The 14,184-nt window shown below is 38.8% G+C and overlaps 1 protein-coding gene across 2 annotated transcripts in view; it reads right to left on the reverse strand.

Moving 5' to 3' along the window:
• The window catches only part of SPOCK1 (SPARC (osteonectin), cwcv and kazal like domains proteoglycan 1), a 394,378-nt gene that overhangs the window by 271,104 nt on the left and 109,090 nt on the right, over positions 1 to 14,184 (reverse strand). For both annotated transcript variants that reach the window (XM_083600016.1, XM_083600017.1), the window contains exon 3: positions 166 to 211. In XM_083600016.1, the coding sequence (XP_083456142.1) occupies positions 166 to 211 (46 nt within the window). The remainder of the gene's footprint in view (positions 1 to 165; positions 212 to 14,184) is intronic.

The raw sequence follows: 14,184 nt of genomic DNA on the forward strand, positions 1-14,184 counted from the left end.
GTATCCTTGTAAGCAATTTCTATGAAATAAGCCAGGCTGGCTGCTCCTGTCAGTAGCTGTTTTAAACCAATAGGTGAAGTTACGTTGTTGAGAAACCAAGCATTATGGATATTGATACTTATAAAACAAAGCAATTTTATAGAGTGAATATAATATTTCTTTTACCTTGATCAAAAGGCTTGTTTGGATTCCAGTTTCTGAAATAATCATCCTAAAGGGAAGAAAATAGGAGTGAAAACAGTTAAACTGTTAAAATGAAATGTAGGTACTCTTTTGAGCAAGTCTTTTATTTATTTCTTTGTTAAACAAATATGCAAACTCTTTTTCTGTGATCCATTTACTATTTGGCCTCAAGATAAAACAAAGTTTAAAAATTTAAAATGTTGCTTTCAAACATATACACACAAAATATAACACAGAAAATGAAGATATATTTCACAGCTCAAAATACTGTGCTATCTTAGTGGCTCCAGGGTTGTGTATATATCCAGGGAATTTCAAAGAAGCCTAACCAGTGAAGGGAAAACTCCTCTTGGCTTCATATGGAATTGGGCTCATCTAGCCCAACCAATTTTCTTTTAAAGTCAGCAGAGAGCCGGAAGCTGTCTGCGGGCAAACGTCGGCTCCCTTGGCCTATAGAGCGAGATGAGCGTGCAACCCCAGAGTCAGTCACGACTGGACCTAATGGTCAGGGGTCCCTTTACTTTTACCTTTTAGCCCAACCAATTTTCTTTTAAAGTCAGCAGAGAGCTTGGTTATTTTGAGTGCAATCCCAAACTTTTTCAGGATATCATTGCACACCCAATGACATAATGTGGAGAATGACATGGTTGAAATCCTTCCCCATAACCAGCTCACTTTTCTCTCTTACTCCACTCCAAAATTTATACCTGGAATGGATTGGGAAAGGAAGACGGTTAACTTCGGTTATATCTGAGTTAGAGGAAAACTCTGGAAGTAATAATGCTTCATATTACAGCTGGGCTTTTTAATTTGCTGATATTCATATTCAAAGCAAAGGCATTATGAATTGCAGTGACTAAATTTGATAGCAAAGGTTCTTTTACCCATTACACACGTTAGTGATAAGTGACCTTTCCTCTGTCTCTGGCATGTATACCTGTAGAAATCAGCACTAGCAACATATTTACAAATGAAGTCTGTGAAACTGGCCTTTGTGGTAAGGCATCTGTTTAAGAGCTATGCATAAGGAACTGTAATACTGTGCAAGTAGTGAACACACGACAAGGAGAGACAGAGGTTGCTTCCTTTCTGAACAGGGCCACACACTGGCTGCTATTAGCTAAGTCTTCTCCTCCTCCTCAAGATGCACAATCAGGATTCCATTTCACAATACCAGATTTTGTAAGCATGGCAAATGGCTCTTCCTGGGTGTGCATATCCTGCATGGGAGAGAAATGACTGGGTGTAGGCCTCATATTTCTGTGCCAGAGATGATAAAAATACTACAGGTTTGGGTTTTTTTTTTTTTACTAGGTATTCTTCTCCTGTAAAGCACTCTGGGATAATAAAGAAGTCATGAAGAGTGGCTCTTCCATTTAACAGCTGACTCTCTTTTACATTGAAGTAAAAACTCCTTTACATTCTTGCTTCTCCCAACTGCTGCTCTTCAACCCCTTTTTACCGTTCTTCCATTTCCTCCCTAATATCATCGTGCCTTTTTGTTAGATTGCAAGCCTACAGACAAAGCTTGCTTAATTTGTGCGCAACTTGCTAATTTGTATGGCATTAGGCATATTTTGAAGGTGATACTAATGGGGTTTTTTCCTTCCATAAGATCTACATACCTCCTGATTGTAATAAAACCTCAAAGCGGTTTACGAAAGGGCAGAGCTGTATATAAAAAGTGTGAGCTAGAGTGGGAAATTGTTCACATGCAGATCTAATCACATGAAGCAGGAAATGACAGCTAGTTAAGAATAAGAAGATATTTTCAATGTAAATATTCTAAACTAGCATCATTTTATTTTAGCAGCTTTTGCATCCCAGGGCTTCTTCTAATGCAGTGGATTCACTACTACAACGTTTTACTGCTCAGTTGAACAAATGACTTGCAGAAGCATATTTCCCTCTCACAAAAAGTATTATTAGACCTGACCCCTGCTTTAAGCTTAATTGCTTTTAATTTATTCCTATACAAAATACAATGCTTTAGTATTTCTTAGGTGTCTTTTCTTCCCCAAGCTATTCATTACTTACATTTTCTAAATTGAGAGGAACATATTCATTTAACCCACTGCACTGTAGGGGAAGGCAGCACAATGATTCCATCTAGTGTGATGAGAATGCTATCCCCAGTTCTGCTCTGGAAAGTTGGGAAAACTCCAACAACAGATTTAGGGAGCACACAGGGGGAGGAGGGGCACTGATGGAACCTTAGTTTTAATGCTATGTTCAATACAACTCAAAGTCTCTTAGGAATAAAAGCATGTTTGTGTAGGGGGGGAAATACATAGATAAGGGAACTGTGGGGGGTTTTGTTTTTGTTTTTAGAGAAACCTTCTCTGATATATAAACTTTTAGCATGTAGAAAATGACATGCTTTCATGTACACTGACGTGGTGATACTATGTTAATGGGAGACACTTTATAAATATTTTAAATAAATAAAGATTAACAACGGCATTTATTGTGCTATTACTGCTTTATTAACTGAGCACTGGAAAAGTCCAAGGAGTGCTCACTTAGTGAAGTTTGTGTGATTAAATGCCTGTACCAGTTTGATCTTCCCTCCCTACTGGATCAGTTTGCCTAGAGCCATTTTGTACCCAGATGTTAAACCAGGGATGACAATACAGAAGTTTAATGGGCAGCATTCAGCTACATTTTGCTCATTTCTGTGGGTCTACTCTGAGGAAAGCTTAGTTGAATACCACCTGATATAGTTTCCAAACAGAACGAACTATTGCTCCATACTTTCCAGTCTATTTCATAGACCAGAGACCAGAAAATGAACAAGTTTTGGAACAAAGAGGCTAAACCATTATTTAAAATGTTGACTGTGTATAAAATGACATGCAGTACCTTTTAGGTATTCAATTGTTAACAAGAAGAAGCAAACATACCTCAACTTCCTGATGACGTTAGCATAATAAATGAGGAAACATAAAAGAATTAATTTAAATATTGGGAAAGAATGCAAACATTTTTCAGCCCCCCCAACAATTCAAAGATACATTTGATGCAAGACAAAATTTAAAATCAGAATATCCATTTATACTTTCTAAATTCCAATGCAAGTCATCTAGCTACTTCCATTACCTAAATAAATATACAGTTCTGTAGGCAATAAAATTCTATTTTGAAAAAAACAAAACTGTAATAAAATGTCATGCCTGACAAGTATAGGAAAACTAAACAGAAATGAGCTTATCTTTCATGAGCTCTTAATGTTATGTTGAATGATTTTGCCATAGTTGTGGATAAACCTGGACCTGAATTTTTAAAGTCCTATGTTTTGTGAAGTTAGAAAGGTAGGGGGACGGAGAAACCCCCCCAATGCTAATTACTATTAGAACTATACTCCCTAAAAGTAATTGATCAGTAGTGGCCTCAGTAGGGTCTTTGCCCATCTGAGCATTTTTAATCTTAATTCACTAGTACGAGTGACTAGTAAAAGTAAAGGGACTCCTGACTGTTAAGTCCAGTCGCGAACGATTCTGGGGTTGTGGCACTCATCTCACTTTACTGGCTGAGGGAGCTGGCGTTTGACCGTAGACAGCTTCTGGGTCATGTGGCAAGCATGACAAAGCCGCTTCTGGTGAACCAGAGCAGCATACGGAAACACCGTTTACCTTCCCGCCAGAGCGGTACCTATTTATCTATTTGCACTTTGACATGTTTTTGAACTGCTAGGTTGGCAGGACCTGGGACTGAGCAACAGGAGCTCACCCCATCGTGGGGATTCAACTGCTGACCCAGTGGCGTAGCGTGGGGGGTGCAGGGGGGGCCGGCCGCACCGGGCGCAACATCTGGGGGTTAGGGTTAGGGGGCGCAAATCCATGGGTTAGGGAGCGTAAATCCACGGGTTAGGGGGCGCAAATTACTTGCCTTGCCCCGGGTGCTGACAACCCACGCTACGCCACTGTGCTGACCTTCTGATTGGCAAGCCCTAGGCTCTGTGGTTTAGACCACAGCACCACCTTTACCTTTACCTTTCTTCACCTTTACATCAACAGTACATATTATTTAGACATGTAACATTTATGTAATGAAACCAGCAAGGTGAGAGGATTATAAACCATTTATAAATCTATTTTGTAATCTGAGGGAATAATTTTACCAGTGCTCTTCAATCACAGTGCTTTGGGAAGAAGAGGTGCTGATGAAATAAAGAACTTTGCTCTTCAGTGTTTCTTTCTCTTTTGAAAGTTCTGTCTCTAAGGAGCAGGATGCAAGTAGAGTTCTGGTGGGATTCTCTGGAGGTTTCTTTTGTGTTCCTCATTCCAATCAATACACCCAAACTCTTGTTGCCTACCTTTCCCAAGCTCTTCTTTTCTTATTTATTCTATTTTGACTTACTTTTACTGCAGTTGGCTTTTTGAGTACAAGTGTATTATGGCAGCAGTACTCATTCTTGCACAGTCATAGTATGGGATAGGAGAATCTGTCCATTTTTGTTTCTTTAGCTTTCTCATTTTTCGAATCTTAAGTTCCGTTCTCCACTTTTGCACATCAATTAGTGAATGTTTTCTTTCAAAATTTCTCAGCAGCTTTTGGGTGCTGGGAAGGATTGCTCTATTTCCAAATCATTGTTTTGCTGATTTCATTTAATATTCTAATTTTCTGAGATTAATTTGGGGTTTTCATCAGCTGTACGCCATGATCATCACAATTATAACAAATAAAGGCTTGAAATATCTCGCTTTGCATGTCATGAGTCTATCTCATATATTAGTTTCACCTTTTAAATTGAATTACTGAAATAAATGAACTTTTCCACGATATTCTAATTTTTTGAGTTTCACTTGTATTTCACACACTTGTCTTCAGAACATTATACTTGCTAATGCAAGACACCAGAGTGAAAGCTTTGAAGGTGGGTGTGGGTAGCAGCATTAATAATGTTCAATGTACACATACCAAGTGGCATAGCAGCACCAGCATTTATTAAAATAATGTTTGTTCCACTCTTCATCTAAAAAAGGCCCCTGGAATAGCTTATAGATTGCTTAAAAAGATTTCAGCCTGTATTTTGCCCCTTACCATCATGGATGAAATTAGCTTTAACTTCTCCTGCAACTATGCTAGACATAGAGATCACAACAGAAGTAAAGTCAAATCAAATCACAAAAAATTACTTGCTCAGATTAACTTTGATGAGTTCCAAATATATATAACTCCACCCAGAATCTCATTCTTGTTTTTTTAACTTCTGCTTTATAAACCTGATAATTAAATTCCTTGAAGCAAGTAAATTCTTTATTACATAGGAACACATTTCACAGATGTTTTGCAAACTTGTCAAAAAAAGGAAGCTTACATAAAATGCTTAGGTTATGAATAGCAAAAACATTAGCTAAATAGGACTATAAATGTCGGATAAATTGCAGTTATCCATTGTACACTAATCTAGCAGCAATGAGATGAATAAAAGAGCTCTAGAGCGAGTGTACTACTCTCAATACATTCTCATATTTGAGGACTGAAATGCTAATCTTAATTTTGCATTAAGTAAATGGCCTTTTGTGCATCAGTGTCCTGGAACGGCAGACCAAGGCCAGCTGACCATTACTTTCCAGGTAGATCAATAACAACATAGGAGCTGAAGCAGTGATAGCTGCTGAGGCAATTGGCCAATCAGGAGAGTGACTGTGGAATTTAAATGAGCTGCTGACAGTTTCACAGGCAGATAGGGACTTTCTGTCTGAGCAGTCTTCTTAGCGCGTATCTGTCAGGAGGGACAGATAGTGAATTGGCTCTTAAAGATAGGGATTTGACTCTCAGTGGGAGAGGGACTAACAGTGTGGACAGTTGGGATCAGAACTGGGTGCAGTTAGCTAGGCAGGGCAACCCAGTTTCCATTCCCTGAGGGCAAGTTAAATCCAAGAAAAGGATGAGTGTGTGTTGCTGGTTAGAACACTGATAGACTTTGGGGGGGGGGGTTGTCTACCTGTGACTTGGTTTTTTAAAAGACTGCTGTTTAAAAGTTCCTATGTAAAGAGTTTGTATTTTAAACTAAGTTTTGTGCCACACTTTTGAAACCAGAAAATGTTAAACATTCATTGACTGTAATTAAATAAAAAAATAGTTTTGTTCCATAAATGCCTCTTCATGCTTTGAACCTCCGAGTTGAGAGTGTGTTGTCACTGGGTAGCCTTCACGGAAATACAACACCTTGCTGTTGTTAAAACATGAATGCTACCTCAAACAGTTAACTGTAGACCTCTACTGTGTGGGTGCAGTGGAAACTTTATCTAGTAGAACACACATAATATCAGTCACAATACCCAGCATCCATCTTTGTTGAGGCTGTTTGTTACACCTGTGGTTTTTTGATGTCCTTGCTTTGTAATATTGAAAATTATCTCAACATCAAAGAAAGGTTGGAGCAGCAGTTTGTTGAAACCAACCTAGCCTATGCCATAAACATCTCCCCAAGGTCTAATGCCCATTTAAAGCAAACTCTAGTACCAGCAAATTACACATTTTCCCCTGTTAATTCAAATGGAGATTTCCCAGTTGAGCCTGCTCTAGTAAGAGAGGTTAGTCTCTCAACCTTCTAAGCACACTGTAATTTTCCTAGCTATCATTTTCTGCCCTGTCTCTTGGGAGGTGGAGAATATTCATTCAATTAGGTTGGTTTCCACAGTGAATGGATTGCATATACTATGGGGATATTTCTTGTAATCCCTCCATCCACCCTTTGGCAGAAGGAATAATTGAAGACATGCTGATACATTTGCCAAGGCAGTTGGAAGTCAGGGATACTACTTGTGCACATGAAAAGATAATGCAAAATATATATGGCAGGGACGATTTTGGATAGCAGTACAGATCTGGGGGAATCAAGATCTCTGAGGTTGCTGCACCTCAGTTGCTTACGAAATTTAAGTAGAGTCACCAGTTTGAAGATGCTTTGGGTATGCATTTGAATGTGTCTATATGTATAAATGTTTGCTTTTCATAAGTTTATAAATATATAATTTTTGTTTACTTTATTAAACAATGAAGATAAAATCATACACTTCTGCACAGTATGACACTGAGTCTCTCTTATTTGGGATCTAATAATTAACCAGACTATTCCTCTAAGCCTCTTCCTTTTTAACATACTTCATTTCAGAGGCCTTTTAAAATTATGGACTCTTCACGCAGATAAAATGTTTGTCTCTTCACTAACTAGGCGAAACTGACAGTCCAAACCCTGGCTACTTCTCCTCTGCAAAGCAGAAACTATGGATAGCATGGGATCCCAGCTGTTGCAGTCCAATATACAAACTCTCTCAGGCCCAGTCAAGTTGTATAACAGCCTAAGGCTATGATGTCAAGGTGATTTTAAAGGTTTATAAGATTTGATGCTTTTGAGCATTCTTGCATTGGTTTTTTTCTTTTAACATCCAATAGCAACACCCTAAAAATTCTCACCAATTTTGGGGGTGAGCAAGACTGTGTTCACATATCCCTAGCAAAGGCATGGGTTGGGAACCCCAGTTAGGTAGACAGCCGCTGTGGTGAAGAAGTGATGTATGGGGCAAGAGTTAAGTATCCCTCCTCTCACCTATACCATCTTCCCTGAAAATTGTGTCTTTCCAAAGCCATTTTCTAGAGGAGCTTAAAACTGGGGGATTAGTTGGATGAGAACTCCCTGGAACCACCATTGGCTCATTGCTTGTTTGCAGAACCTGTTCATGGCACTCCTAGGTCTTTTGGTGGCTGCTGGCTGCCATTTCTTCTCTAAGAAAACCCTGTTCTTTACAGAAAAGAACTGCTCTTTACAGAAACCATGTTGATTTGTCCTCAGCAAGGCCTATATACTTAGAATTTGAGATTTAATAATGTCTTTCATTAACGTAATGACAGACTTTAACAGGCCTGTAATTTCTTGGTTTCCCCATGAATGATATCTAAATATATGAGGTCAAAGAAGAACATAAAATTAAAACCTCATTCACTATTGAGCTACCCAGAGCAAGTAACAAGGGTAACAATGGCCAGTAATCAAATATGTGTCCATAGTTTTTGCTTTGTATTATGGAAGCAACTCAAAGTTTTGCTTTTATTGGCTTAACTCTTAATCATTTTGAGAATAATTAATATCAGATAAAGCTCTCCAGAAGTCATGGTTCTCTGCAAGTTAAATTATAAATCAAATTGTAATTATGTTCCACAAAGAACTACAAGCCCCACTGGTTAAAATCTATAGGGAAACAAATACCAGTCAAGTACAACCAGTTTATCTCATTTTGACATTTAGTGTTACAAGTGTTCTACCTCAATGGAGATAACTGAAAACACTATTTGGAAAGTTTTTCAAGGAGTTGTATAAATGACCAACTAATTTCTGCTGTTTGTGATAGACAAATATTTAAAAATGCACACAAATTTCAGCTTTAAGGATGGACTACAATATTGTGTGACGACGCACTGAACCCCCTAGCTCTCCCCAAAATAAATACACCAACACAAATATATGGGTTAATGGGATAAATAAGGCCACAACGTTATTGGTTACAAATGTGAGCAGTTTGGCTTAGGCAATTGGGTGAAGCAAGACTATATCCTGACTCCTGCCTGACTGCAGGAAGTCTCTGGAAGGGGGAGCCCTATGATGTACATAAATTAAGAGCACCCCCAGGGTCACCGTTGGGGTTGTGGCATGACCCTAGCCCACGCCCAGGCTTCGGACAGGAACCACACCCCCGGATTCCTTTAACAGGATACCCTTAACGTGGAGGAGCAGACGGAGGAACAACCGCCCCTCCCATAATAAGGCTTACCCAATACCTAACCTTACAAAGTTGTGGCGATTGCTACTAGGTAGGCGAAAACCAAATGGCTAGAGCCGATTTTGCCAAGTGGAAAAATTCATACCCGGCCCCGACAACTAGGTGACCAACATAAGACTCCAGGGTCACTGCGAGGACCCGGATTCCCACCCGCAAAGCAGCCCCTCCTAAAAGGGGGAGCTGACTAATGCAAAGGAAATCGTCTCATCGGTGCAAACATTTATGTTTGCCCAATGAGACAATCTCCTCTCTCCTTCTCCTGCATGCTGTTCTGGGATTCTTCTGACCCTTTGGAGCAGATGTGGGGGAGCTGTGGGGGCGCAAGGGAGGAGAGAGGGGGAAGGTCTATTGCATTAACTTCTGTTAGTACGTGTTAGTTGAATCTGGCCCTAATTTTTCCTTCACCAAGGATCATACAGCACTCTGAACAATACAGTACCATTGTCATGCACTTTACCTAAACATATAGCAGTATCTATGTTCTATCAGAGCAGTTTTATGATATGAAACAGACTTAAAAATGGTAATGACCCTAGACCATGGAATGAATGGTTATTTGATGCAGGGATTTTAGGGAATTGGACTCATGGTCATCTAATCAGATGAAGCTGCCATATGCAGAGTCAGGCTTATAGTCTATATCTCCAGGGTCCCAGGATAGGGATCTTTCCCAACTCTACTTGCTGTAATAGGAGATGTTGGCTTATGAACTTGGCATACGAAGCATGTGCTGCTTCTTGTCCACCACAGAGCTCAGATCACTCCTGCCTGAAAACTCTTTAGGATTCCAAAATTTGTGAATATCTATTCATTACTCACAAGACTCTTCCTGTCTCTTTTTACTTCTCCAGTAAGTAAAGTAGCAAAAAGTGATCTCATATGAATATGGATGCCTTGAAGACTATGTATCTATGGGCAAAATATATTTTTTTCTCCTTTGGAGGTATTTCCTACATGAGGTATTAAAAGGAATAACAACAACAACAACAACAACAACAACAATTTATTTATACCCCTGCCCATCTGGCTTCCAATAGAATATTAAAAACAAAATACAGCATTAAACATTAAAAACTTCCCTAAACAGGGAACAACACAGTAAAAGCAACAACACAGTAATGAGCATATTTCTCCATGATGGACAGAAAAGGTGAAGACACTTCAAAATGGTAAGTTTCATTTTTGGTGCAAAATAAGGATGACAAGCATTCTGTCTGATTTTTGACATTTTCCCCTAGCACAAAGCACACTGTTATTTTGCAAAGCTACTTTTTGTTCTTGTTGCAAGAAGGATGTGTTCACATATGATCTGCGGCAGCGGCAGAATGAGCACATGCATTGCTAGATCACACAATACTTTCTTCTTACAGTCACAAGGATATACAAGCGACTGTTCTCACTGTGCAATTTAACTATAAGCTCTCACATAAGAAGAATAAAGTGCAACCCTAAGCAGTCTTATCCAGAATTAAATCTTTCTGAATGCAGATGGTCATTTCTATTCACTTGCACACATTAACACGGGCAATGACTTGCTGGTGTCTCTTTCCTCTCCTGCCTCCAGCATCTTTCAATAAAGTGGAAAAACTTCTGGGCTACTGTATCCGTACTTGTAAGGATTCTAAGCACTAACTAGTTGCATGAGAGACTGTGTAAATATGCCATGACATGTTTGTTAGTTTTTAAAGTGTAATCTTTATTTTTAACTGATCCTGAAACAGCGAGAAAGAGAGACTAAGTGGTCCTGAAGCCAGTATACCTCTATCAGTTATGAGCCTGAGCTTTTAGATTGTGAAGGTGGGTTCCAGATCTGGACCAGATTTGTCTGTGCTAGTCTACAGAACATAATGGAATTTAAAGGCTTCCTCCCAGTCTGAAAATGAGATGCCATGTGGTTAGCAGTTAAATGTTGTTGTTGTTGTTGTTGTTGTTGTTGTTGTTGTTAAGACATCAGCCTTAGCTTCCACTTTCCTGGCCTTGTAGAGCTTGAGCCAACATGATATAAACTTAACTTTCGTATTAAATTAGTAGGGTGTTCCCCCCCCCCCATTGAATAACAATATAAAACATATTTTCAAACTTTAACTAAGACGGGCAACCTTTTCTGATCTAGAATATAGTTCCTTAACCAGCCAACAGTCTTATGACATATTAAATTGTAGGCTCCAGCTAGGGATGGGTGAATCTGTCAATTTCAGTCTTTCTAATTTTTCATTTTACCAGTCTTGGGTTCACCTCTCCACATTTCCACATTGGTTTGTGTTTTCTTTCTTTCTTTTTTAGGAAAGTCCTTGTGAAAATCATCAACATTTTATTGCAAATTTCTGCTACTATACACATTTCTTCACATCCCTTTCACTAATATATGCATTTATATGCACTCTTTACCCCAGTATATGCATTGTTGTACATGTTACTTGGGTTGGACAACTGCACTGCAAAATTTGGAGATGTGTGAATTTCAAAGGATGGCTATGTTTCAGTTCACTTAAGTGTGAATTAGGTACGTTCGCCTTTAAATGCAAACTGAATCTAATTTCTCCCCCACCCTTGTCTCTGGCCCATTAATGCTACTGCTATGACATGTTTGTTAGTTTTAAAAGTATCACAGGATTATTTGTTGTTTTTCCTGTAACAGTTTACCATTGCTTTCCTTCTATAATTTGTCACTTTTGCAAATTAGATCACTTTCAGCATTCCTTCTGATTTGTTTCCACAAAGCTTGTGTGGAGGTGATAAACTGGCTACTGTTTATAGAATATTCATTGAAATTTGATTGTGGAAAGCTTACAGGACCTAACAGCAAAAAAATAATAATCCATATTTATTTTTTATTTTTGGAAGCGAGTTCATTGCATAAGCTTGCCAAATCCACTTTGATTCTGCCAGCCATGGCTATCATAGATACATGATCAATTCCCCTGCTTAGTTCATCATGCTTACTGAATTAGTCTTATTATCAAGTATGTTTAATTAGAAACGCTTTCCTTTGAAAAACAACAACCCTCCCACCATAGCCACTGTCGCTTGAATACTTGACTTTGATACCTCATAAAAACTACATAATCAGACAATACTTTTGTAGCTGTTGAATTATTCCTGAATCTTATTTCCCAACTTAACTTATTGCTTTTAATATTAAATTTATATCTTTCCATCTCCTGGAATGGAAATCTCATTTAATCTTTTTTAGCCCGTTATTCGGTGTGAACGCATGTTTCCTCACAATACCAAGGCTCACTGTCTTCTGTAATGGCAGTGATGAATTATGCTTTCAGCTTGGCCAGTGCTGAACACACTGTAAGAAAGATGAAGAGCCAGAAAAAAATGCCAGCTCTGGAAGGAGGAAGTGTTGAAGGCAGTACTCTGAAAGGAGGGGGTGTGTGAAAATGCTTCAAGGGTTTTAATGCAATAGCCAGGTAACAATCTATTCCAAGATGAATAGCTCCCCAAGTTACTGCTTGCTATTCTACTCACCAGCACCGTTCCAGCATGTGATGGTATCTGATGATCACTACTGTCCTTGTCCCTACCAACCCTTAATTCCTATTGTTTCTCCCGAGTTCTTTCAGAACTGGGTTCATATAACACCAATCCTGACAGATCTACATCAGCTGTTTGCTTCCAGGATGAAGTTTCCAAACAGTTTGGAAACCAGATATCTGAAGGAATGCCTCTCCTTGTATCATCATGCCTGGGTTCTACCACTGAGGGGAAATACATCAGTTCATCACATGGGACTTCTCTGTGGTAACACTTTGACTCTGGAATAACCTCTCCTAGAATCATATATGCTCTTGGCATTTTGGCACCAGGCAAAGACCTATTCACTTGTCTGTGCACTTATGCCATCACTGCATTTCTGGTAGTTCTTATGACTGAACTTTCAGTGCTGTATCTTTAAGTGTCTGGAATGGTTCTTGTGCAATTATATGGTAACCAGCCACTGGAACACATCAAAAAGCCTGAAAATATACTTAATAAATAACTTCCCTCCTCTTATTTTCCTCTAAAGTTTGATAATATTATTACTGCTCTGTCTAGATGACTTTGCTGGGTAGCTTTTAATGCCTCTCTACATCCATTCACAAATTTAATATCATGCTAAGTTCTAGTTACAAATTTAATATCATGCTAAGTTCTAGATAGAATGTCCCAGGACATTCTATACAAGATCTCAAAGTAGCTGTATTACTACAAAGGAATTTCAGAAATAGATTGGAAAGAGAAGCTGCTGAATTGCAACTCATTACCAAACTTAAAACCATGGAGAGACCTGGTCTGAACAAAGACATTGGATTCTTATCTCATTATACATGACAAAGCCATCTTTCACCTTCTCACCCCTTGCTTTTTCCTGTAAGACCTATTGCAGTCGTTAAGAGTCGTCAACAGGCTCATCACAGCTATCTGCCAATCACCCATTCCCACCACCCTTCTGAGTAATACCCCTCCCCACCTTTTCACTATATAGAAGGATCTGGCAACTTCTGTTTCAGTGTATCTGAAGAAGCGTGCATGCACACGAAAGCTCATACCAAGAACTAACTTAGTTGGTCTTTAAGGTGCTACTGGAAGGAAAAAATTTTTTTTTTGTTATGCTAAGTTCTGTCATTATCACCTTATCACCATCTCAAAATTCATAGGTAGAACAGTGCCACCCCTAATACAGAAATTATTGCTTCTGGCCGGTGAGATGCCTAGATTCCTTGTATGCCTGAAAACTTCCCAGCAGAAAGCTTAGCAGTAAAACATTAGTCAAGATGAATCCATGTTACTGTATTAATACAAGTAGCACAAGTGGAATCCATTTTATTTTTTGATAGCCATGTCAGAGACAAGAGCACACCATGCACACCAAGCCAATAATTTAAACAAAAAGGTATGGGAATTTGAACAGAGATAGCCCACCCAACTCCTCCATCAATAAATAGCAACAAATTATCCAGCACGAAACTACAATCTTAAACTTCCAACAATAGCTGGATCATTATGAATTCTAGATGACAGTCAACTAGTATCAGGTTCACATGTGAACTTTGCGTGCAGAATAGTACACAAAGCAAATTTGATTCAAGGATCTTTAGCTATGGTCACTCCGTACTACTCCACACATTTTATAATTATACAGAGCTTCACTGATAGTAGAAAACACTGATATTAGAAATCTGATGAAGGTACTTGAATACTTAGGTTGCTCTGTGTCAGGAAATTA

The sequence above is a fragment of the Podarcis filfolensis genome (assembly GCF_964270895.1).
Source record: "Podarcis filfolensis genome assembly, chromosome: 2".
Classification (NCBI taxonomy): Eukaryota; Metazoa; Chordata; class Lepidosauria; order Squamata; family Lacertidae; genus Podarcis; species Podarcis filfolensis.